The sequence below is a fragment of the Athene cunicularia genome (assembly GCF_003259725.1).
Source record: "Athene cunicularia isolate RWA chromosome 2 unlocalized genomic scaffold, athCun1 chr2_part1, whole genome shotgun sequence".
In the NCBI taxonomy this organism is placed as follows: Eukaryota; Metazoa; Chordata; class Aves; order Strigiformes; family Strigidae; genus Athene; species Athene cunicularia.
Window position 1 is genome coordinate 30,766,416 of NW_020799095.1, and position 27,207 is coordinate 30,793,622.

The 27,207-nt window shown below is 39.9% G+C and overlaps 1 protein-coding gene across 1 annotated transcript in view; it reads right to left on the reverse strand.

Moving 5' to 3' along the window:
* RSU1 (Ras suppressor protein 1) overlaps window positions 1-27,201 on the reverse strand; it is a 116,426-nt gene extending 89,225 nt beyond the window's left edge. The window contains exons 1-3 of the mRNA XM_026843613.1: window positions 27,101-27,201; window positions 17,659-17,709; window positions 1,813-1,933 (exon numbers count right to left, since the gene is read on the reverse strand). Of these exons, the coding sequence (XP_026699414.1) occupies window positions 1,813-1,933; window positions 17,659-17,709; window positions 27,101-27,146 (218 nt within the window). The 5' untranslated portion in view covers window positions 27,147-27,201. The remainder of the gene's footprint in view (window positions 1-1,812; window positions 1,934-17,658; window positions 17,710-27,100) is intronic.
* Window positions 27,202-27,207: the final 6 nt, after the last annotated feature.

A 27,207-nucleotide genomic window follows, 5' to 3' on the forward strand; every position in this document is an offset into this window, starting at 1 on the left:
GGGGGGGGGGGGGAAGTGTTCTTCCATTAACAGGCAGAATGGTATCTATTCTTTGGCATGGAAAAAGAACCAGCTGAAAATCCCTGCCCAGCACTATTCAGCCCTGCAGAAGTTCAAAACACTGAGTTTGTGCCACAGAAACCATGCCACAGCTGCCTTGCAAATTTCTTTTTTTAAAGCTTTCAGTGCAGCAGTACACCTTCCCTACTACACTTTTTCTACCCCACCATTTGATCTTTCTGTACCAAAATCATCCTCAAAATAATCTATGTCTTATTCAAGCTTTCCCTCTCCCTCAGAGGGATGTTTTGATGCCCTGTGTGTACACATGCACTGCAGATGACAAGAGCGTTTCTGGGCTGCCCCCGGCAAACAACTAGGACAGAACAGTTTCCTCTTTCCTGACGCCAAGATCCTCTGAAGCAGAACTCACTTTGCAGAGCTAAGGCTGGGCTGTACATTCTGTGCCTGGAAGACTATGGATAAATACAGGATTAAGAAGGAAGAGCATTTAATCTACAAGATTTTGGTACATGTGACACATGAAGGTGGCAACTGTAGTTTCAGATGTGGTTCTAAATGTCTTCTAGTCTTAACCCCAAGTGGACTTTTGCACTATGTTTTTTCCATTAATGAAGACCAGTATTTGAACCACATGAACACTTGTCACTGCTTTAACACATGGAAAGATCCCAACCTCCTTCTCCCTCCATACACTGCAACACTTCTATGTGCCATTCCAAAAGTATGGATTTAACCCCCAAGATCTATAGAATCCTGATCATGAATTAATATTTGCTCTGAAAAGCAATTCCATGTTCAGATATTAAGGCATGCTAGAGATCTAAATAAAGACCACAGAAGACAGATCATCATGAAAACGTGTATTGGCATTCCAACAGTTCAAGATGCAATTCAATTATCAGCACTTTACAAAAGTATCTAAAGCAGGATATACAGGGCCTAGCCAAAATCATTTGGTACTTAAAATAGGTAAAAAGTTGTCAGTTTAAGGTGTTCAGAAGTTTGAATTTCTAAAATACATTCTTTCTATGAGAAGCCTATAAATCTAAAGCCTATCCCTACCAGTGCTTTCCTAAGTACTTACACTTTACTACGCCCAGCGAGTTTTAAGAAGGTTCGGTGCTTCACATTTATTACCTTAAGAATTCAAGAAAGCCAACTGCAACCATAGTTACTATAAAGTATCAGGAACTTGTATAGTATGTGAACACTTAACAGCAACGCCTCTGGCTCAAATTCAGTCAGTACTGGCTCTCTGAATTAAATGCACACCACATTTAAAGATCGGCTGGTTCTTTTACATGTTTAATAGAAATTGGGATGTCTTATCCCAAATTTGGGACTTTGGAATTAAAATCCTAAATTAACATGGAAAAAACAGCATTTGGTTTCAGTGGTTTTGTTTGGGATGGGTTTGTTTTGGGTTGTTTTTTTTGTTTTTTTACAAAGCAGAACAGAAACTAGAGCCTGGCTCTTGCACAGCAACCACAGAATTAAGACAGTTACTAGGGAAGTAAAATTCAGTAATTGTTAAGTTTCTCTTCAGTATTAGATGAATGTGAGTTGCTGTTGCCCTTAAATGGTTATTGGTATAGCCAGCCTAAGTGCTTGATCACTTAAGTATCCGATTACCCAGTACACTAGCTAAACACTCTGAATCCAGAACCACCAAGTTATAATCACACTTTCAAAAAGAAACTTGAATAGCAAAAAATAAGAAGTTCCAGGTTCAGTTGCAACATTTGACAGTACATCTATTACAGCAAATTTTTGAATTAAGATACGTACCCAAGATTCAGGTGTTTGAGCTTCTGAAGGCTGCTAATCTGTGTAGGCAGCTCCTCAATCTGGTTGTTGAAAAAGTTGAGCACTTCTATGTTTCTCAGGTCTGCGATGTTTGCTGGCACAGCTGTAGGAAAGTTTTCACAGTGAGTGACCACAACAAGAGCAAGCTACCTAGACTATAGATACTCTCCTAGCACCTGTCTTTTGCTCTGTACAGAGGCTGACAGTAGAAGAGGCAGCTAATAGCTATTGCAATAAAAGACAAGTTTATAACAAAAAAGGCTCCTATTTGGAATCTGTGCTCATCTCTGAGAGCAGTCACTTTGTACTCTTCAGAAAATTACTACCAGTACTGTAGGATATTTTAACTAACAGAGAACACTGCAGAGAGACACAAGGACCACAAATGTTCTCAGGCTAACAAAGGGAGGCAAGCCATCATGTGAGTTCATGTAGCACACAGGTCTCAAAAAAGCAGAACTTAAGAGACTTGAATAATTTCATTATTTGAGTTGAAAAAAATGAATAAGTAGTTATACCAAGACAACTGTTTTATTAAGGGTCTTTAACAGCAAACATGAAATAAAAATTCATTTTTACCTCTGGCCCATTCTGCTTACTGCTTAAATAATCTAGTATCCAAGCTATTGTCCCTTTAAAATACAGCAAAATTTACCAAAAAAAGTTCAGCTGTAAAAGATTAACTGTTCAGTCAAGCCCATTTTCTGTTACCTCCCATGAGTGAATAACTAACTGATCAATACACTTACATGGCTACATTAGATTACCAACAAATCAATATCTGGTTATTATCTAGAAATATGAAAAATAAAGCAGAACCACAATATGAATATGCCTGTGCAGATGAGGTTAAAAAGCTACTCAGATTTGCATGTTTTCCCCCTTCAACTTAGTGAGATTTAAGCGGACAGCTGAAGTTTACATAAAAAGTTGGCAAATCACCTGCACTGAAGCTTGCACCTGTGTTCAATATTCACTTTGGTTCAGTCTCAACTTTGCATCAGTGTGGAGCTTCAGGAACCCACAGAGTGCACATCTAAATAATTAGAAGTTTTTATGAGCCCATGATTTTCTTTTATTTGTTGGCATGAGGCAATCTCAGTCTTAAAATGGAGTCAATAATGTTTACAAAGCAGAACATTATAGTATGTCACATTTACTAGATTATAAGTCTAATTACATTGTGAACAGTAACAGGATCCCTAACAAACACTCTAATTACACTACATAAATATTACTGCTGAGGGTCATATTCATTGCAGGAGATTTTTAGCAGACCTTTTTTATAAAGTCATTAAGGCAAATCTGAACATTCAAGTCCTCCATTTGCGGTATTTTCCAACTGGTCCATGCGTATCCGTCACTCAATGACAGTAAGAATTATGTGCCTTCAGAAAGTAAAGAGTAATGTACTACTACTGTTGTTTTAAATTATTCCCTAACAGAAGTTAACTGAGGATTTTAATTGACATAATTCAGCTGTTTCCAGCTCCAATATTTCACCAGAACAGTAATTACCAGTATTAAAATGTTTTCCTTTCAGAAATTAGACTTTATAATTTGACTTTGATGAAATGCAATGGACTGGCAAACCATGTTTCTGCTCTTCTCAGATAGTATGTTTATGCTAGACAAGGAATCAGAAGTACAACTGTTGAAGGTTAAACTTATAACACTGTAGCAATATTATGCTTAGGTCAAGAAAGATGTTCCTTGTGTATGTTAAAGCCAAAGGCATCCCTAATGGGAAGAACAAGTAGATACCCTTCTTTGATCAAGGGCCTCCTGGAGCCATTAGACCTTGAAGAGGGTACACTGCCAACCTGGCAAGCAAACTCAAGGTTCATGTATTCTTAGCAGAACTACCCTCAATATAATACTAAATACTACGTCTATAGGTCAAGACGACCCTTGCCCAGGTGAAGACCCTTCCCCTGAGCACATGTAGTAGTAGAAGTATTCTGTCAGAAGTATTACAATTGTGTGTAAATTACTAACCAATGATCAAAGAGAGAATGGACTTTGAAAACTGCTAACTCTGCAAGTTCTGTGTATAAATATAGCACAGGAAGTCCCATTGGTGTGCTTGATTTGTGGGAAACCACAGAGCACCAAGGCTTGCGCAACCCTAAAATAAATAAGCAATGTCTCTCCTGAGTGTGTGATTATTGACCTATTGCACACTGGGTGACAAATCTGCTTTTTGGACAACACTAGCAAATACAGGTTTTAGCTTAGTCAAACCCTAAACAATACAGAGACCAAATACAATTCTCCTGAAGTTACACTGTTGATGCAATTAATAAAAATTTGGTATGAGGTTTTGGCCTTTTTGACAGTGTAAGAGATCACACTCTCCTAGAAAAAACAGTGCAACTTAACATCACAAGTTTTGCCAAATGTAATGCAGAGCTCTGTCATGGTAACACTAAAATAAGAGCCTAACATTCAGGAGGTTAGACTTACCAAACCTACAGTCAGCTTGGCTGCTTATGCGTCAATTCTGTATTTCAGTTATTCAAGTTAAACACCATCATGAGATGACAAAGAAATTAAGAAGCTGTTATCCAAGACACTGAAATTTCTCAAAGCCAACTAAATAAGTACATCTTACACAAGGACAATACTATCACTACAGAGGTAGGAAGCCCATGAAACTTTTTTGATCTTGCTGTGAGGCCAGACTACAGAAACTGTCAGATTACAGAGACAATTTGTTAGTGCTACCCTCATGCAAGCAAAGCCAGCAATACCTGACATGAGTTTCAGTTGAATCAGTGTTGGTTAATAGGTGCCTTACATTTAGTCAGTCCTATTCAAAGCAGATTGTTACCAAATGACCTCTTGAATCATGGAGTAGCAGCAAAGCTGTTCTGCATCTGTGAATAGACCACAAGATGGGGACAAGCACCCTCGAAGCAGCCTGACAGAGTCCAAACAATAAATGACATCAAAGCAAAAAGCAGGACCCAGTTACTAAGCTATGTTGAACTAGTGACACTGATTTAGTGGATGCATCCTTTCAAACACCTGTCCAAACCAGCTTGTTCCCTCCCTTAAATTTGTATCTCACTTCTGACTTAAGCTAGTTAACTGTGGAGAAAGGCAGCATAATTTCAAGGAAAACAATGAACAGTCACCTTTATTTTAAAAAACCAAACACACAAAACAATCCAAAACCACCCATGAAACTACCCAGAAAAAGATGACACAAGACAATGGCTTCCAGAGATTTCCTTGCAAAGGATTACACTTGCAATGAAGATCACAGCATAAAAGATAACCCTAGTTTCAATGGGCTACTACACAGTTGAAGAGTCTCAAATTCTACCTGCTCCTCCTACTTGCAAACACGGGGCTAAACCTCAACTTCCACTGGCTAGTTTATCAGAGGTTTTACATCTTTTTTTCTTTTGTCAGGGCACACTTATTCCATGTAAGTGTTCCCAGTGAACAATAGGAGCTGTGTTCTTGCACACTGTCCGCTAAGATTCTGCTATATCTGTGCAATTCCCACATACCATATTTCCATGTTGTGAATCATACTTAGGATACTTTATATCATTATTCTCTTCAAGCCATACTAAGAGCTCAATGGGTAAGCAGGCTGAGATGAAAAAAAAGAGGCTAAAAATTTAGCAAAGGATTTGGATTAAATACTTCGTGTCTCACCCTGTTAAAACAAAATAAAAAGCCTCAATCCACAATTGTATTTTTTGGTTTGGATGGAGGGGTTGGAGGTATTTTTGTGAGAAGGAAAAACAGAGTAGGTCAAGACCAGGCTTCTGATAGGTGAGAGGACTTTTTCCTGTAACAGCTTATCTTCTGGTTCAAAAATTCAGGTTAATTTGTCGTATGAACGAATGCCCTCTTAGATTCAAAGAAAAATAGAAGAGCAAAATTAACTCCTGTATTGGTCTTGTAGCTAAAGCGCACAGTCTAAATATCAGCAGTGGTCAGGCAAGGCTGACTAGGCATATAGTGTTCTCTGCTCTGAACTTTACACGACTAAGCACGTCCTGACTAACATCCCACTGTTATGTTGCAAAATTCTTCCCAGATACATAGCAGACTGCCAAATACCAAGAGATTTATGTTCTGGCAATACCGAATTCCACTCAAGTCACCTTCTCATGATGAGCTGTGAGAGTGAACTGTCAGCAACCTGGTTCCATTCACCCACATATTTACAGTACGATCCACAGTGTCTTAACAACTCTTCTAAGACCATCTGCTGCCCAGTGTCATTAACAACTAAACTCCCCCTCAGCAAATGCTAGTAGAATTTGGCAGCCCAATGCCTTTGCATTCTCCTGTGAAGCTTCAGTCACATCATGAAGCCCCATTCATATTAAGTCTCACTTCACAAGACCAGGAACAGCTTCCTTCCCTTTGTTCAATACTGGAAACTGCATACAGTGATTCGCTATGACAGCTATAGACTTCACCTTTATTTCAAGAGCTTGGTTGACAGTGAAAGAAAGAGTCTACAGGCTGCACACCAAGGAGTAAGAGGACTTTGTTCGTGCTCCTGGAAATAAGGATTGGCAACTTTTATACTTCAAAGCATTTAAAAACAAATATGCTCTTTTTTGCCCTGAAGTTAGTGGCAATTCTTTAGGCACTAAAATATATTCTCATCAGAGCAGCATTTCACTCTAGGCAAGTTATTACATTTAATTCCTACATAAGCAGCAGCTGTTCAGAAGTTCTGATATGATTTCTAAAACTTACATATGAAGGATTTAATGCTACTGTTCAATGCGTCTATAACTCCACATGTAAGTGTCCTAGATCTGGACCTCAGTTCCCTCCCCACATCAAGAACCAGAAGCCAACACTAGACATCTATGTTTAGTAGAGGTCTGATGTTGCCCTCTGTTGGAGAACAGATACTGGGTTAGATGGACCTTTTATCAGAGACAGCTATCATTCAGAGCAACATGCTAAGAATATTTAAATCAGCTAAAGCAGCTTAGACTTAAGTGTCTCAGATGTAATCCTCTCTCAAAAAGCAGGAAGTCATAGTCATACCGCTATGTAGAACTGACATCTAGATCCAGCTCCTTTTGTATACCCAACCTCTGACAAAGGAAGAACACAGAAAATGGAAGAGGAGAAAAGAAGGCACATTTTTTTTCCCCTCCAGTTTCACTCTGCCACACTTTAGTCATTCATCTCAGTTTCAATACAATTCCTCTTGTGGTAGCGGGACCCTTCATTACAGCTGAAAATGCACAGGCTTCAGAAAGTCTTTATTTCTGCAAATGATCTCCAGGAATATTTCTCTTAAGGCACCAGACAACAAGAGGAATCCTCACAACTTTAAAAGTAAAAAAACTCAGTCTCCATTTGCTTTTTATCTAAAAGACGAAATCTAGTCTGGTTTTTTTGTGTTTATCAGGGACCAACATTAAAACAAACATTTCTGAAGACACTCTTATTAGAAGAGACCAATACAAAAATTTCCTTTACAAAATAATACTAAAATACAAAACATTTTAGACAAGGAAGCTCAGATGAAAAACATGACAAGCATCCAGTTGGGTAGTTTCTTGACAAGTGATATGATTTAGTAAAAATCTAAGTCTCCATGAGAGAAACACATGGTATGTAAACAGAGTTAAACATTTCAGTTCATTTATACCTTAACACTGAATGTTCAAAATAAGCTTACGATCTCCTCAATAAATATGAATATGAAAGGCTACAGAACACCTCCCATTGAATTCAATGAGATTTGAATCAGACATCAAGTGAAATAAGAATTTTAATTATTTAAAATATGATTAGTTTCTTTGGTGTTCACATCTTTAGAAACTTTAAGCTGCAGAATCCCCTTTTTTCAGAATGTTTCTTTAGTTAATGAAGTAATTTAGCAGTACTGAGGAACATGATGTTCAGTAGTACTCCAAACCTTTACAGGTTCTAAGGGAATATTTATCCAGAAGAGCTATTAAAATAGCACTACTTGCAGAGAAGAGATTATAAAACTATGCCAGTTTCTCATTAAACTGTTCCACTTAAAAGCTGGTCAACAGTCATACAGAGTAAAAAGAGAACTCAATACAGATCTCCGAGTGCTATCACTCCATTGCAGATCCCAGGTAAGGTTTTCTTGCCAAGAGCAAGAACCTACCTAAGCCTCAAGTAAAACCTGTGGGTTGTACAATCTAATAAACACAGTTCTGCAGACTGTTGCTAATCCAGTCAGCGTCAACAGGAACTTTTCATGAGTAAGGATCCCTTAGAATAAAGGTCATAAAGACATGAAATGTTACTCACATTTCATGGGGGAGGAAGAATTTAGAATACTAAATATATAATGCATTCTGTGCATCCAATATAACTGTACTCACAGAGCTGGAGTCATGTTTAGATTAATTTGACAAGAGTTCTGTTATACAGAGAGTGAAGCAATCAGCTTCACCAAAATGAAAGAGGAATTAGCAGAGGGAGAACACAACAGTTTTCATTTTAAATATTCATAGGCATGCTGATATCACACTTGGCAGTTAACTGAAGAGAATCCTGATCCCAAGTGAAGCATACAGTACTTAATTTACACACTATGTAGTCCAAGTCTCCCCTTTTGTCATCCCTCCATCCTCTTCCAAAGATGGATACTAACCTTCCTCACACAGAAAACATTAAAAACAAACTTGTTGCCTTAATCTTCAGCTCCTTCCAGAAACCAGCAGAGTTCTTTTTTGCAATTATCCACAGAAGCACTGCAGTTATGAAAATGCTTTTATGAACACGTTTAAATTATACTATAGCTCACTGACGTGCTACTGTGCTAACAAAGCAATTTATCAATAAACTTTTAATTTAAAAGCTAGAGTCTAAGGAGAAGTGCTGTGAGCACAAGAAAGGCTGAGAAGAGACTGGGAGTCAAGTGACACCTAGTGAAGACAAAGGACAAATCTGTTCTCTGAGAAGAACGCTTAAGATGCACTTCAGAGTTTGGAGAGAAATACTAGGAACCGGGGGCTGAGGTTAGGAAGGAATTACTAAATTGAAAATAAATCACCTAACAGCAGAGAAACACACCAAAACAGCTCACAAAAATCTGATATTTGTTAGCTTTTTACAGCAGTAAGGAACAGTACTGTTTAAGCGAGGATGGGTATAAAAAAGTGGATATAAACATGCCCCTTCATTTCTACAAATAATTTTGAAGAAAACAGTATTAGCCAAGCTTTTTGAATTAGCATGGCATCCAAGTACTGTAGCAGACCACAGCAACTCCAGTTTCCATAATTGTTTTGTGAGGAGTGCACAATTCTGGCAAGATGTTTTGCTATCTTACTGCAAGATGTTACGGCTACATCCCCTTGCTACAGGTCAGATCATCTGTATGTGTTGGTATTTCAACAGCTGGGAACAGTTAAGAAAAATAACTTCTGCAGGACTAAAGAACTTTAGCTGAAAGTGTTAAACAGATTTATTATTAGGCTTCCACCAAATGCACAGTAGCTGGCCTTAGTTAAATCAAGTGAGTTGAAGTTCAGCATGTTCATTTTCCCCTCCTTCAATATTCTTTTTACTTCAGTCAATTTAAGATGCTTTCTTCAGTTTACAACGGGGACTAGCCAAAGATGCCCTTAATGCAAGGTCTTGAACAGATACTATAGGTTACCCCTCACAGGTTAAGGTCACTTCAGCCTCTTACTCAATCTACACGTGTTTAACAGTGCTCATTTATAAATTTCTGCTTTTGCTGTATTTAACAAATAGTCCATAATTTTAAGCTCAGTTTATTGAACAGTATTAGTAGTTTATACTTTTTATACCACTGAAACATTCTGAAGAACTCCCATAGGCCTATTTTTCACTGCTACTTGGATCAACTGACTCCTCCCCCCATTCAGCACCACAGTGTCAGGCTGACATTGTTTACCAGAGACGCCAGCTTGTCCTCTGAACACACACAGAGGAAGAGACTGCAGTAAAAAAAGCTCAACAAACAACAAAAAAAGCAAAGTCAGCACATGTGCTTATACCATGTTCTAGTTCCAGCCCTCAGAGCTGGGAAAGAATTAAACTCCCTCCTACTTTGGGCTCCCTATACCCAGTACTTAAAGCCACTTCTTTGAGTCTGCATGGTACAGAGCCCTTCCAGCACCTCTACAGTACGTGATCCTAGGCTCCAGCTGACTACACATTTCATTTCCAGCTACAGATACAGCTTGATCTCCTAGCCAGGAAAAACCACATTACCACAAATTGCCCATCCTCAGATAAAGATCAGGAAACTATTTCAGAAAAGATCATTTATATGAGGCTTCCACAAAAATAAAAAAAAAAAAAAGAAAAAAAAAAGCCACCGGGAGGTAAGTGAAGACAAGAAATCTGTGCTAAAGCATGTTAGTAAGCATTGATACTTAGAAAATAGTTGTTAATAAATTCACAGATGCCTTTTAGTAAGAGAACACCAGCTCCTGAGGAACTCTTTTAAAGACAAGTGATTTGTGTCTAGTGCTGTATTTTGTATGCATGTTTACTTGTGATGCAAAACCAACTTCGTTGCTATACAGAACAAACTTTGTCAATTTAATTTATGCATAAATCAGGATAGTTTCAGCATGTGCTCTGTATACCATTACAGCACAAAACTTTCATATATTATTCTGCCTCATTCTCCCAAAGTTTCTTAAAATTTATATTATTAAAGCTAAACTGCTCTACCATCTCTTATTTTTTTCAGAACCAAAGGCTTGGGGCTTTTTCAGGGAGAAAAGAAAAAAGCTAACAAAGTATTTAATCTAAACATTTGTGCAGAACTCATGTCACAAATTTAGTAAGGCATATGTATAGGGATGTCCTTTTCCCTCCTTCTCACGTCTCCCTCTGCACTACATTCATAGATATTTCCCTTTAGAGATCCCTGCACCAGAAATAGGAAGTAAAACCAAACCAAAATCTAGAACAAAAATTAAAGACTTACAGTTAAAGCACCTCTCTCGAGCACAGTTGAGAGGCCACTGTCAAGCAGAAGTCTTGTGCTTTGGACACAACCCTAGTTTCACTATGCAGATAGCTTACTTGCACCATTTTGGGGTATATCATGTCAATACAGCAGTCCAGAATGACTCACCAGAAGGAAGCAGAGGCAGAAACAAAGTAGAGGAGAACACAAGAAGCAACAAAGAGTAAAGAGTATACAGGCATCTCATTCCCTCCAAAAGTCAGAAAGTTTGCTATATAAATAACGTGATACCAGGCAAAATGCAAAGTGTCAGACAATACCAGTGGGAGACACAGCACAAGACATCTCAGCAGTCTGGAGAAGACAAAGCAGCTAGACTGGGAAGGAATTCAGGACAGACAGATGCAGTGTTGCCAACTGTCTCTGGACTACCTCCAATACATGTAGGTATACACTACAGCCAGAAAGGTGACTTATAAAGGAGATGCCCTAACATAAAAATGACACCAAGGGATTTTAGCAGCATGTTAAATAAGATCCAAGGACGCAGTCAGGAGGGTTAACAGCAATGAAGGGACAACCTTCTGTGCTGGTCATGCACAGAGAGCAAGACAATTTAGAAGGAGATGGTAAAGCAAGGAAGAAGTAATCTGTGTGGGCAGAAAAAAAAAAAAGGAAAAGGTTTTGAACTGCTCTGTTGGAAGAAGGCAAAATGCACAAGGATGATAAAGGGTGACCATGTGGTTGTCAAAGGAACATGATCAATGAGGCATAGCTATTCTGACAGGACCAGAAAGTGAACTTGGAAACAAAATGCAGGAAACGGCAACTAGCAGCAAAAAACTAATAGATCACCTCACAAAAAGGAAAGGACTAAAGATGAGTAAAGGATTACACTTGAGAATCAAGTAAAAAGCATTGGAAAGACCAGAGGACAGTACAGGACAGCAGTTCAGAGGAATGGGAAAGGAGGACAGAGAATGCAACATCAGCTAATACAGGGGAGGTCTGAGAAAGAAAATAGTTGTTCCTGATCTCTCATCATTTAGACATTTGATAATATTGGGCAAGGAATCAGAGCACACGAGCAAAAGGATAGAAAAATCATCAGGAGTGAGCTATGAATAGCAGACAACTTTTGAGAACATTTAAAGGCAGCACAAGAATATAGTGAATGTGACGAGCACAGGATCACCTGAGGTTAAGGAGACTGAGGAGAATACAAAAACTAAGCTGCTGTCCACCACCACCTACCAGGCAGGCTGCATCGCTACCAGGAACATAAGCTTCTTCCCACGTAAAAAACCTGCTAAAGCTATTTAAACAGTGACCTCTGATGGACAAACCATGTAATACCGGTATTTCCACTGACGGCAGAAACACTCACGGACTCCACCTACGACTAGATAATGACACAAAGGCTAGAATCTCTGGATAGATTATCCACGTGATTACAACATCAATTAATCATCTCAGGTAGGTAAGTCAGATAACTGTTACAGTAGTTACAAGTTACTAAAAACCTACAGCATATCCCAAATGAAATAAAACATGTCGAGTTGGCAGCATAATAGTTGAGCACATACACGTAGATGACAGCTCTTGTGCCTGTTGTCAATGCTGAAGTTACTTTTAACATCCCAGCCTGCTTTCCAGTCACATCTTCCCCTCTGTGCACTCCTGGGTTGGACTACGGTTAAGCTGTGCTCTTCAAGCACACTTCCTATTCATGGTTTAGTACAGGGAGTTTAAATGCCAAACTTCATTAGGATACCAAGTAAAGATATTAAGTGTGACTATACTAGGATGTGAAATTTTGTGTACGCCTTAAGTAGATGAAGGATACCTTGAGTTGGCCTAGTTAGCTAAAGTCTGGAAGTTTCAGAACCACTTCATACTTAATGGCAAAATAGTTCACAAAAGCTGCTCTGCAAGGAAAAAAAAGTCAGGTAAGGCATAAGCCACAATATATATGCTCAATTTCCTTTAAAATGTGAGTTTCTCTATTGCTAATTGTACTCCGGTTATTGCTCACTTACAAATCTAGTGGCATAAGGGCACCAAAAGATGACACAATCTACCCTGTTGACTTCAGTGCAAGCCTGCAAAAGTACTTTTCTTCCAGTCAAAGGCAGCCATTTGCTGTTCTAGTGTAACCAATGTACAAAAAAAGCTATGCCCTCAAGACATTGATACACAGAACTTATTCTCAGCTGGAAACCCTCATACAGACTCATCTATTTTACACTGTCTCCCAGAGCTCCAAACCGTTCTGCTTGAAATGACATGAAGTGAGTCCCAAAGTAGACGAGACAGCCAAGCCTGGCAATATGCCTTTCCTCTCTCTGACCTGGGCTCCCTAGACATCCAGTATTCTGCAGTTCCCACCATGTCCCCCAGAACCATTATGAAACCACAAACTCTGGCTGAGGAGGTTTTAACAAAGTAAGACAAAGTTTGTTTTCAAGAACTTCTATGACAAATTCCTGAACATAAAACTTCAGAATCCTCATGACAGTCCAAGCTGTTGGAAACCTAGCACAGCATAACCTGTGACTGGTACAGCCACCCCAGCATTAACCATGGAGCAGCAACTTCAGAGGGAGCATGCTGTCTGGTCCTACAAAACTGCAAATCTACACCAACACCTTAAGTTCACTTTCATCCTGCTCATGGGTGTCAGAAAGATCAAGCAGTCAAGACTGCTGTAGACTTCAAGAGAAGTTATGTTCCAGTTGAACCTGGGTGAAGCAGTCCTAAGCAGAAGTGCACAAAATAGTACAATGGCTACCCATAAAAAAGTATTACTGTTGCCCAGAAGATGTGGAAACAATATTTGCGACCAACCAAACTGATCAAGCATGGTTTCTATGTCATATGGCTGAGCTCCTTCCATACCCGTCCAACACAGCTACTCTAATTCTCTACCACTGTTCATGTCCTATTAACGATTCAACTGAGCAGGAGGTAAACATCACCCATGTCCCCCAGTTACATCAAATGACATGGAACAAAGACAGCTTGGTTACATCTACCCAAATTAATCCACCACACTGAAAGGCAGATGTGTATCATTCAGCCATGCATTTCCACAAATTTGAGAAACATTTGTCAAGACTTCTATTCCATTTATTTTGTTGTTAGTCAACGGGTTCAAAAGATACCTGGGTCAGGATAAGACAACCTGGGCAGGCTAACAGCATAACCATGACTGTCTTCAATTTTGCTTCTCAGCTCATTATATAATGGACAGAAGGCTGTAAATCACTAAGTGGTAGAATGAAAACCTCCCAGTACAATATATGGAGACACTGGCCCATATGTCTACATTAAGTTAAGAAAAAACACAAATACTCACTTTCACCCTCTGCTTTCAATTGGATTGTCACAGGAGACCCCAAAGTGGAATCATCCCAGGTTTGTCACTTAGCAACTGGTTCAACAGGACTGCAGAATCACAACTATTTAGCTTCCCCTAGAGTTTTGTTTCTGATGTTTAAGCACAAAAAGTTCTCATCAAGCTGCAAAGGACAGAGTCAACTCTTTCAGAAGTTACCTAGAGCAGAAGCAGCCAGTTCAAGACTTCTCCGTTAGCACAGCACCACCCAGCTGAAAAAAATCCAGCCTAATATTCCCCAGAAAAATCAATGTGAATTTGAGTACTTCTGATAATGAATGACTTAGACATGTAAATGCACAAGAACCAAGAGTATGAATGGCATACTAAAAATATTAACAGAAACCATGCCACAAAAATATTCTAAGTAGTATGATGCATTTAATAGTACGGTCTTTATACTTGCTAATGAAACTTTACTTACTTTTAATAGAGTTTGCTGGCAAAAATATGAACTATGGTAACATAAAAATATGCATATCTGGTTTTTACATGTATTTATTCTTCCAGATAGACATATTTATTCTAAACAGCAGGAAAAAAAGGAAGCAGAACACTCATTTAAGTGACAGAAAACTAGTGGAAGATGCTAATATGACCTTAGTGTAGCATGTCAAGTGTCACTGCCACCAGCTTCCTAGTCATTTTAAGAACAATCTGCTAAGACAATTAATTACATAGCTTAAAAGATTAGGTCAACAGTGTCAAATACGAGAATATGAACTTGAAATTTAGCCTTTTAAAAATGTGTGCTGTCTATTTAAATGTCTACATCAATTTGAGAAAGAATAGTAAGTTTCAGACTTACTGAGTTACTTCTCAGGAGAAGCAGTGGTTTTACCTTCCCATAAAAGAAACCCAAACACAGCAATTAGAAAGGCTGACAGAATCCCCAGGCTGAGAGAAGACACAGTTGTAGCCTGCTGATCTAAGGGTTACTTCAGAAGAAAGAAGCAATTAAAATTTGAAATTTAATATAACACAATTTTAGAGTAGTGGCAATCCTTAAACTGGTATTTTGAAAACTAAAACTGATTTAAATAAATGGTGTACTCTGGATTTTTCTTGAATAGAGTCAACCTGAACACATCCTTCTTCAACACCTCATTACTGGTTCTTTTGCCTCCCCAGTCAGGTCTACAGCTAAGACTCATAGCTAGGACACAGGTTTGCTACTTAGCTTTTAATCTTGGTGCTCATGCTGAAGTGTGTCACCCTCCCCAGGCTCAGTTCTCAGCCAGCCAAGTTTACCACGATTCAAGTCTCCTTGAAGAAGTTTCAGCCCGTCTTCTCTTCCTCAGAGCAAGGTAAGATATCTGCTAGTTGCTGAGCCAGTTTATGTTCAACCAAACTTACCCTTTAGCTATGTTTAGGATTTGTAAGGTGTCATGTGATAGAGATGATTAAGTACTTGGAAGTCTATTAGCTTTCAAAAACTGTAGGATTTTTACAAATTCCAGAGGAAGAATAGTGAAGTTTACCACGAGTAATGCTTACAACTCATTTCATCCTTGTGCCAGATAAGCAGCCATTCAGACAGAAGATACAGGAGCAAATAATCAGCACTAGAGAGAAGTTCTGCCTGGCAGCACCAGGTACAACACTTTGGATGACTTGTCTGATCACAAGCATTAGCCATGGGTGTGCACAATGAACTGCCATCTCAAGGTGTCTGCAGTCCTCCAAAAGCTGCAGAGAAAGCTGAAGTGGCTGGATACAATTAACTGCCTAGCTTTTAAGCAGCTCAAGTTCAGGGACAGACATCTCCTTACAGTGACCTGAGGGAACACAAAAGCCACCAGCTGGGTGGCCCTGTAGCCCAGATCCATCAGTGGCTGGTAACAGATACCAGACAGCAATATGCCCAAAGCAAGTTTACCATGATGCTTTCCCAAAACATTCTCTCAGTTTCCAGCTATTCGTAACTTCATGACCTTCTAAACCATAGGAAGAGCTGTGTGTTTAATAGTGGTGCTTACAATTTTCCCTGCCTGAATTTATCCATCGGTCATAATTTACAAGTTAACATGGCTGGAAATTGCTGGTCATATTCTATAAATAAATTGAGATTTCTTTGAAAACTACAATAGGGACAAAAAAAAATAGCAAGACACCAGTCTAGAGGACACTATTACAATAAGAAGCAGGACCTAGAGTAACTAATTTATACTTCTCACAGTCAACCACATAGTACTTATAATTTTATCTATTTCCTACTACTACAAACCCTTTAAGTCACTCATTAGTACCAGATAAACACTTCTCTGGATACAGTTTATGTGCTAGAATCTGAGAGTATTTTCATTTTTTCCTCATGCTTAATCCTCTGCAAATGCTCAAAGCTTTAAGTAAGATCCTTGCATTAATATGTTTTGAATAACATACTATCCTACAGCTTGTGCAGCAAGTATTTTGGAGATCAACAGGTTGGGTTTTATTTAGTTTGTTTGTTGGGGTTTTTGCTGTTTGTGAGTCTTGGGTTTTTTATTAAAAAAAAAAATCTCAATTTTTAAAGCTTTCCTTGGCTATAGCCTGGTACATGCCAAAGCACCTACGCAGTCACCTGCTCAATGCACACCCTGTCTGATGGTTCCACTCTCCTCTTCGTGTTACGCACTCTTAAAAAACACAGTTCCAGAAAGGGAAGGACAGGTTGAGATAGAGCAGAGAAGAACAAGCAGAATGTCAACAAAACCAACAGCTGTCTTCTCTTGAGAAGATGCACAGTAACATGGATCAGATGAAATTCACTGCTTGTCTTTCAACAACCAAGAAGCGGGAACATTTGCGCAAGACACTGATGTGTAAGCCTCACGTATTCTCCTACAAAAAAATATTATCTTTTTTTGTCTGGCAAAAGTCAGACTGACCTCTGCCTCCACTAAGTTAGGTCTCATGTTTATGTTGCTCTCATGACATGCTATTCACCAACACCTCACTTAAGGGCTTCTTTACTATGGGAATTAAGATCCACAGAGTACTTACATTCAAAAGATTTTTATTTTTTTTTTTGACAGAAGTAGACTGCTTGACTTTCATGCCTGAAGCTCATATTCAGTTGGCATTGCTCACATGTGTTTGGTTATAGATACAATGCAGTTAAGTTGTAACTTATTTTCACTTGCTTCAAATTAATTATCCATCTACTAAAATACAAACTGTATAATTTATGATGCAGTTAAATTCATAAGTCCTCAAACATAAGGACTTCAGAGTCACAGTAGGGAATGCATTTTTGGCTGAACTGGTAACAAGAGTGAGATTTACAGATCTTGCAGTACATCGCCAATCTGTACTGAAGCTGGAAAGGCATGTTGAACATGGCTGCTAAGTCACATCTTCAATCTCTTTGTTTTTAATAAAGTGTTTCACCAAAGAAGCACTCTTAACAGTAACATTACACTCTAGGGAAAAAAAAAAAAAAATCAAACTAGCAGTGTCAGCTTTTCAGTATGGCTCAACTGCTTGTAATGAAGTCCAAAAACAAGAGTATACTTACTTGTAAGCTTGTTGTGACTCAGAACCAGCTGTGTGATATGAGACAACGTAACTGCAAATGAAGAGAGAAAGAAGTGAGTTTATGGCCATGGCAACTGAGAGCTTGTATCTATTTCAGCTAAAAAGAGGCAAGTTATTATCTTTGCTCCAGTAACTCCACATTCATGTGCACTGTCACAATAAACAAGAAAAGCTCAAGATTTAAGAGCATATCCAGCCACTCCTCTGCCCCTTTACTTCATGCTTCTGTTAGAGCATCAAATACGACTTGAGCAGCAACTACTGGTGCCTCCAGCAGAGGCCTGGTTCTGGCACACAAACCTTTCTCATTTCCCTCCTCTGAATTCTTCCCAAGGAAAAACTGATAGGCACCCCAATGCTTAGACCCAACAAAACACATGCCACACAAGCAATTACATTTCCACACGCTCCCAATTCATTACCAAGTCACTGCTAGAATTAAGCCTAAAGTCCCAACAGCTGCACTTGCAACTTGGCATCCATGAAGCACAGCAGCAGACCAGCATTGTTACTGCATGACAAATGGCCAGTTGACAACATGCACTCAAACTAACTGAATGATCTGATTGATCAAAGCCCCTCAGATTCCACCTTATTGAACAAAGCAGCGTTGTGCATGGGGCAGCTAATGACTGGCAATCCCCCTACACTTCATCCTTTACATTTCTTTTTGCCCACATCCACCATACACACCACCATTGCTTTCCCTAGAAGGTCCATAGCCCACAACTGACAACAGTATCTGATCAGAAAAATATGCTAAATAGTCAGAGGAGAAACTCGTACCTTAAAGGAGTTCTCAAACATCTGCCCCATCCCTGTAAAAAGTCTGTTGTATTTTATTGGAACTAGAAATATTGAGAGACTTTCCCTCCCCTACACCCTTTCCTTACTTCCAGCATAGCCTCTTTAAAACAGCTCTAGAAACTACCTTGCTGCCCTCTCCTAGGCAGTCAGAAATTTTCCCTGCCTGAAAGACAGCTGTAGTACTACATCTCTCATCCCTCAGAGCTTTCCTCAAGCAAGAAACATCACTAACATTAGCTCAGAGACATCCCACAGGGTTCTTGCTGCTTTAGGGATCAAAGATATCCTGGTGAGCATGTGTAAAAACTGGCCCTGCTAATCAATACTTACTAAATTGCAAGTTGGAGAAAACAGTTTGGAGACCTTTTACTTCCTGATACAGCAACCGATTTCAGCTAACCCTTGAAAGCTCGACTTACCCCAGACAAATATAAGCTGTTAGTGGAATGAAAGCAGTCACTCAAAGGCAGAAACAGATCAGAAAGCTCAATGTTTTAAAATAAATAAATAAAAGGGCATCACCACAGTTCCCTGTACAACCAACTGCAGGTTGTACAGGAAGGAAAAGCAGGGAGGAGAAAGGAAGAAACAGCACACCCACCCTAAATTTCTCCTAAAATACAAGTGCTCTAAGCACTGCTTGCAACACCTCACAAAGCAGAGCAGGACAGAGAAAGAAGCCCATAGAAACTCTGTAAGGATATTGTAGAAAACACAGCACTAAAAGGCAGACAAAGAACTCTAAACTTTAAAACGTAAAAGGCACATCACCTTTAAAACATAAAAGGCATCATAAGCAACCATTTAACACTATCAATTACTTACACATATAACTAAATATAATTTACACACACAAAAAAAAAAAAAAAAAAAGAGAAGATGCTGGAGATTATTACAAGCTTGTGAACCAATACCAAAATACTCCTTGCATTTATTCCTCTTGGTTAGATATTTTAATAGCTGTGACAATCGGAGACAGTCAACATTTCCTGGGCCCTTGATATCCAAGCCTGAGAACACAACCACCAGAAGCACGACTCTACCAGTCGGCATCCTGAGATGAGAAGTGATCTAATCTGACGTCTCCAGCCCAAGGCAACTTAATCTAGATCAGACAGATCCAAACTGACATCAGTGACAGGAAAAATCATCTTCTCCTGCATTTAATTTAAGAAACAAGTCATTCTAGAGCTCTGAGGCTTCGCTTAGACTTACCAGCATCAACAAGAAATTGGCCTTGCTCCACTGTATTTAAAGAGAAAGGATTTTTTTACCAGGCAGTGGATTTACCGACTGCCATAACCCATCTTTCCTTCCATCCCACAAGAGGAGTAATGGGAATCTTCTGCATTGCAATTCAAACCACTTGTGTGCCTATCCACGTAATGTCATCCCATCCAAGAGGGCCCTTTTCCCCCTCAGAAACCAATATAGGAAACATCCAATTAGTCAAGTATTATCTTCCCCAAACCTGAAACGTTCAAATAAATCTCAGTTATCAAAAAGGCAGGAAAAAGCACACATGTACCAAAGACTCCCACCAGCTTTGCACTCAGTCCCTCTTACAGTGGCAATGGTGAAGACTAGCTGTGTCACCACACCTGTAGAAATCACCATGCCTGGATGTCAGGCAGTGCTGTGTCTTAAGGACATGGAAGAGTCCCTTTTAAGGCTGAAGTGTGGAGCATCACAAAGAGCAGCACTCTGGCCAATGGCACCAGAACAAGGAAATGGCATTCCAGCTTTGTTCTTGAAGATATGGGCTTCAGGAACATTTCAGAATTTTTCCTTTGCCCTTCCCACGACAGTAGCATTAGAAAGTAAAGATTTTGTTTAATGTGCTTTTTAAAAAAAATCCATTATTATTTTTTTATACTGTACAAAGTTGCTTCCACCTCACTTTAAGATTTGTTTTTTAAAAGCAGAGTTGTTGAACTAAAGTTGCAGAACAAGACCAACTAATGCCACCTCACCTCCATGCTAAAAAGACAGCATCTCACCACGAGCATGATGGACAACTGGGCTCCCAACAGGTGGGACTCCTGCTTTGCTGCTGCCAGGCAAAGGTCTGCAACACCCACACTGAAGTGCAAGTGCAGGGACTGGAAAGTCAAATTGTGTGGCCAGGCACAGAGTTCTAAGAGAGCTTTTGCACTATTTGTTTTTTCCTTTGAAGTTGATGCTTCCTCTGGTTTATTAAAGCAGAACAAAGACTGACGCTGTCACACTTCTGTGGCCTTGAGCAGTTCATTCCAGTTTTGCACAGAGCTTTGCCAGTTTCAGGAGTGAATTCAAAATTCAGATAATCTGTGCTTTACCTTTGTTGGAGTTCACAGTGAACTTCATTACATTAAAACCAGAAATCCCCATTACATGCCTTTTAATAAACAGCTAAACTGACTTGAGAAACTATGTGAGGAAAGGCTCAAATTAAGTTCATACATCCATCAACATGATCTGCCTTTCTCAACTCTTCCCTGCCTATGAACCACTTCTATGAAAAGGCTATGACTTCTATGAATGATTATTTGTTAACACTAAGGCTAGACATGTCCAAGGTTATTAAAATACCCCTTTAAAGCATACAGATAAGAATGACAACTCAAATAGACTAAAAGAAGTGCTTAGGATTTTCTGTTTCTGTGCTCAAGATGTAATTCAATATTTAGAAGAAGAAACATACCAAATAATATTTATAACTCCTGCAAGAAGCCAGCTTATGAGGAGACACCATTTGCATGCGACTTATTCACACCACAGAAGTATAAAGTCACTGAACTGCACTAAGTGCTAGACAGCAGCACACATGCAAGTGTAAGAAACAAAACAGTAAGAAAAGGAAGTATTTTACTAATAGAGAACTGAGATCTAAACCATGTCTATGCATATGGTGAACCTTTTCTGCCATGATTTCATCACTTCTATACATATGAAGATGCTTACTCAAGGGCAATTGAGCTTTGGTGCTGCAGACTCAGCTCTTCTGAACATCAAATTAATGCGGAATTTAAATGTCATACAAAGTTCTGTTCATATTTAGATTTTAAAGATAAGCCTCCTGACCAAACCAGCAAGCCATGTGTACTGCTGGCCTTTAACAACACAAGCTTACAAGCATTATTCTCACCACTCCCTCTCCATATTTGTCACATCACTGTTTTCTTCAACCAAGTCTATTTTCAGAAGGGTTTCTTCTCACATGTCTATACAGAACAGAACAACGTCCTAACATTAAAAAACCCTAGACAAAAGACATTTTAATCTGGACTTCACTGGCCAAATTAGAGCTGAAGCCTAGACACGTCATCTGAAACTCCACTATCTCAGTCAATCCTGATGATAAAATCCCTTTGCATCTTTGACCCGCAAAGCAGGCTGACATCCCTCAACCAGAGAAAAATTCCAGTATTATTTTGAAAAGAGCAAAGGTTAGGCATCTGTGATCTGGACTACTTCCAGCAGCACTTTAGCCATATCTAGACAAAAATATTTTCAATCTTGAAAGATCCAAAGCTACTACCAGTTGGGAGACAGATTTGCAGCACTTTAAGTAAGAAAGCCTAAAGTGGCATTGAGTCAGTCCTTACACAGAGGGGAATTTGCTCACTTACATTAAACTGACCTATGTGAAACAACCAGCCCCTGAAAATAGAAAGCTTCTCAGTATGCTGCTACTCGCCTACTCCTGTGCAAAGGACTGTGCTGTGGGAACAGCTGACTGTGGTTTTCTTCATCGTATATATGAAGACAACTCTGTATGACAACTAAGCTCTTCTGACAAAGGCATCCATCTTAACTAATTAACTTCCCCAAGCAACATCTAGAAGGCTGAAGGGGACCTGATGGGGCCATTTTGCTTTGGATGAACACAGCTCAGATAAGTGTAACTAGCAGGACTCAACAGGTCAGATGATTCACCCCAAGTGCCAGTCCCTCAAGATTCAAAGGGCATCAAAATTCTCACAGGGGAATTACTGTAACTTCTTTGTGATACCACTGGAGGAGATCCTAGGCACTAAGCAGCAGCTCCTTGAGGACTGCAGACCTCAGATGCCTTGTTAACATTACAGTAATTCACATACAGGCAGTAAGTTATTTTGATTTCAAGAATGCACCAAATATCCACACAGAAGTTTGAGGGTCAGGATACTGGCATTTGTCAGAGCAATTTAACCGCACAGTAATTACAAATTCTCATTATGGTCCCAGCCCCACTACTGCTTCAAAACAGAGTGGGTCAAGGAAAGAATACTGAAGCTTTTTCCTTTTGGCCTTAGTATCAAGTTTTTTCATATACTGCTGCCATGCACTGCAAGTTATCTTTACATAAAATATACAGATGACAAGACTATTTTTTTTAAAAAAAAAAACCAAAACAAACACAACAACAGGAAGACTCTAGAGACCTTGCTGAACCAAGATAAGACATTGTCTGTCCCATTGGAGGAACCTGATGAAGGATGACCATTACAGTATCGTACAAAATGACTACAAGTAGCCTGCCCCTCTATCTTCTGTGCTTTTGTTATTTTAGGAGTGGACAATTATATCAACACTAACTTTCTGACAATTAATTCTAGGCATGTTAATTCCTACCACACAAGCATGTACGTTATGTAAAATATGAATAGCTTGCAGATGGAACGATAATGAGAGCAAATTAACACTTACAGGGTAAACAGGATTTCATCCAATATTCCTTCCCTGACAACAAGACTACAGAGCAGCAGATGTCTCAAGTTATTTGGGCAAAATAATTCTTCAATTCACAGTTTCCCATACTGATCACTTAAAGATGCATAAATGACATATTACAGACTGGTCCCTACTCCAAGAACAATTCTGTAATCGCTGATGGCTGTTTAAAGTCCTAACAGCAAATGCCCTACCATCAGGCTAGGGGAAAGACACACACCATGCCCTACTTGCTGAACCCGATCATTCACCCATAGGATGTCTATTAATGCTTGCTGCCATTACCTGTCCGTATTGGGTGTTTTGTAAACAAATATGATCTATTTATTTCACAATATGGAAAAAAGCAAAATACGTTAGGACACTTCCACAAGGCAAGACATTTTTCAAAACTATTCATGTGTGGATGCACAACTACAGTATAGATGTACTCACAAATGGTGTAACATTTGTTACATCGTATGCCAGTATAGTAAGAAAAGGCTTTAAAGCTTAAAACTGTTTCATATGGTCTTTGTATTATTATGATGAGCTAAAGCACAGAACATGTAGATCAAGGGACATTTTTAGTCTCAAATGAAATCTCTTTTCTACAGAACATTTCTGCAGTCTTCTCATATCACATTCCTGAAAGCCTTGAAAATTTAGATGTTCTGAAGGCCTGTAGCACAGTTCTAGTTTGTACTTTAAGTCATTAGGAGAAAACACGAAGTGTCTGGATTCAAGGAATATTCCACAAATAGAACTCCACTTTTAATGACATGAGTGAACTCCTGAGCAAGCAGTGGTTCAGGGACTTCTGAGCTTTTCTTTGTGAATCTGAACACCACATTACTAACAAACTGAAAACTCCACTCTCCCTTTACTAAACACAAAAGAGGGAAGAGATGTAGAAAGTTGATAAGCTTCTAGGACCAAGCTAGTTTTAAGACCATTTCAAATACCAAGTGTCAATCTCCATCCAGGTAGAAAATATTTCATCTCGATTTTGAAAGAGACATTGGTGTTTTCCAGAGGCAAGTTTAGTCTGTTTTGTCTCTCCCACAACTGCTACAGAGGGTGGAAGTTGAGGCAAAAGAAAACATGAGTGACTGCCCAATATTGTAGCAAGTCATTCACTAGACTGGAAAGAAAAATCAGAAGAGAAGCCAGGGCATATATTCCCCTCTCCCTTTTCTCTTCTGCCTCCATTAATACTAGTTTTCTATGATCACTTAATTTTTACTGGGTTTTAAACATACATGGCAAGAACAGGTCTGCACCTAAAGGAAAAGGATTGGCACATGGAGCAGATGTTACGCAGTGCACTGCTTCCAAACCCTTGTGTCTTCATTAGCTCTATGTGAATTAAGAAAGCTTAAATACAAATCCACTAGCCACGCTGCAGCAAGTACTCAAATAGGCAGTGGGACAAGGCTTGGCCCTGTTCTTGAAGAATAACCAAGACTATAGGGAACAGCCTACTTCAACAGTTACTGGCCACTGGGGTGGGCATTCACAACCATTAAATAATTAACATGAGACGAAACCCCTATCAGGGTCCACTGAATACCGTAACTTTGGAGTATCCTCCAACCTAGGAAGGCCTTAAACCTCAAATGGCCAAAACCAGGGAAAACACCACCAAAATGTTCCATCCAATCATAACCTAAACCGATCCTTACCTCTGAACATCTACTAGTGGCCCTCATTAAAGACAAGATGCTGTGAAAAAACAGTCCCTGGGCATGAATCATGATGGGTTTTTTTAACAAAAATCTTTATTTAATGGAAAAAACAGTTTCTGAAAAGGGAAGCTTTAACACTGCACTGCACTGGAAAGGTATCGACACAACCAGAAGGGAAGGCACAAGGTCAGACTCATTTAACTTCCCTGCCAGTTCTCAGAGCCAGAGAAACCCAAAACACAGTCTACAGTAGGGTTACAAAACAATCAAGTTTAACATTTTATCAAACCATTACCTAAAATTCAGAGGTAATGCCTATTCAATAATTTTTTTAAGGCAGATTTGGAGGAAGTTATTACTTTTCCAGATGGAAAGTGGCACATATCTTGACAAAAAAAAAAAACACCAAACCACAATACAAAAGCACCCAAACCCAACTTATAATGCCTTCTCTGTCAGAGTGCAGACTAACTGAAAAAGCAAGAAGACCTCAGTTAAATGAATAGAAAGCAGTCATCACTTCCCCCTCAAATTGGAGAATGCCCGAAATCCCCATGCTAAATCAAGTAATACAATGTGCACCAAGGTTATCTGCATGCAGACTTCTCTGATGCAGTGTAACTAGGGTACCACAAGTTTACACTTCATGTAGGGAACTCCCTGCCAGACAACCTTCAGATGCTTCGTTAGCAATTTGGTGTCAGTGACCACCTGTGGACCAGTGTCCCACACTGTAGCCCCTGACCCTGCCTGTACAGTAAACCCAAAACAATCTCTGTACAAGAAAAGCTTCTTTTAACTTTAGCATTACATTCTCAACGCCACCTTTCTTCACCTGCCTGAAAGATCAAACCTGGCTAATTATGTGTTGGTAACAAGTCTGCTTAACAAAAGCAACAGTATTCTGTTGCTGCCCCATACTCTTAATGCATTAGTTTAACTGGAAGGGATAAGTATACTTGAAAATGAGTCTGTAGTTAACGCAAGCTAAACACTACTTTGTTCATCCAACAGCAATACAGTGAAGCTTTCAATTTAACATGAGTACATATATATGGGCTTTACAATGTAATCTTCCTGAAATCCCATGCACAACTCAGAAGCAGGAAAAGAATCAGTAAAGGATGAAGTACAGAACCAAGTGCTGCAAAACAAGTCTTCATCCTTTACTGATGTGACTGAAGATACCTCAGTCTGCTCCCAGCTCTGCAGACATACATTTTCCTGAACTCATTTCCGTCATGCGACAAGAGTTACATACACTTGGTTCTGGTTGCTATCAAGTGTAACATACATAGCAAAGAGCTAAACCAGGATATGGTTAGAGTTTCAAGTATGTTGGTGGTTCTAGATTTTGCTTTTTTCTCAATACATCATGCATTCGGGGAAATCAGCCTGTGGCACACTACAGCCAGTCACAATTTTAACTCAGTGCAAATCAGCTGTACCATAACATTATATGCACTCTTAGCCAAAGCAAATGCAAGGCAAAGTCACCTGTCTTGCTCTTCATTTACGTGTTCTCCAGAACTGTGACAGTATTGGTACGTTGCAGATGCTGTAGTTAATTTACAGCAAATGCAATATAACAGAAACAACATACTGTCACAATTCTGGAAGCACATGCAATCATGGAATACCCGAAGTATGATACTGCTGTATCTGTAATACAGTATTAAAATACTCTCATTCAGAGACAGGCTCATATCACCCCATCCCTTCCAAAAGCCAGAGGAGATGCTGCTTGGCTAGTGTTTTTGCATCGGTAGCAGGGAGAGGCAAGGATGGACAGCAGGCACAGTCTCCCCATCGCTCAAGTGCCAGAGTGACAGCAGCGAGAGACAGGCAACGCTCAGGGCTGCAGACGGTGCAGGGGAAGAGGTGATGGGAGATGGTGGGGGGTGTCCCAGCTTCCCACGCGGGTCTCTCTGGTGCAGCGGAGCCGGGGCTCTCCCAAACACGCTCAGGGCTCGTTGTGGTGCTGTGGGGAGCCGGCAGCAGAGTGTTTCCCCTGCCCACGAGCCCCTCCCCAAGCCCCCGATGCCCAAAGCTTCAGGACACCCCCGGCACAGAAGAAGCCCTGGCAGCCCCACCACGGCCGAGGGGCCGGGGCCGCAGCAGGGAGCGGGGCGGCCCGGACCGACACACACACGCCCTTCCCTGCTCCCAGGGCCGGCAGCGGCCCCGGCCCATCTCGGGACAAATAAGGAAGTTTCCGCGCTCTCCCCGCCCGCCGCCGCCGCCGGTACCTACAGAGGCCAGGCACGTCCAGCATGTTGGAGATGCCGCGGTCGCACATGTCCACCTCGGGCTGGTTCTTCTCCCTGCTCTCCTCCACGATCTTCTTCAGAGACTTGGAC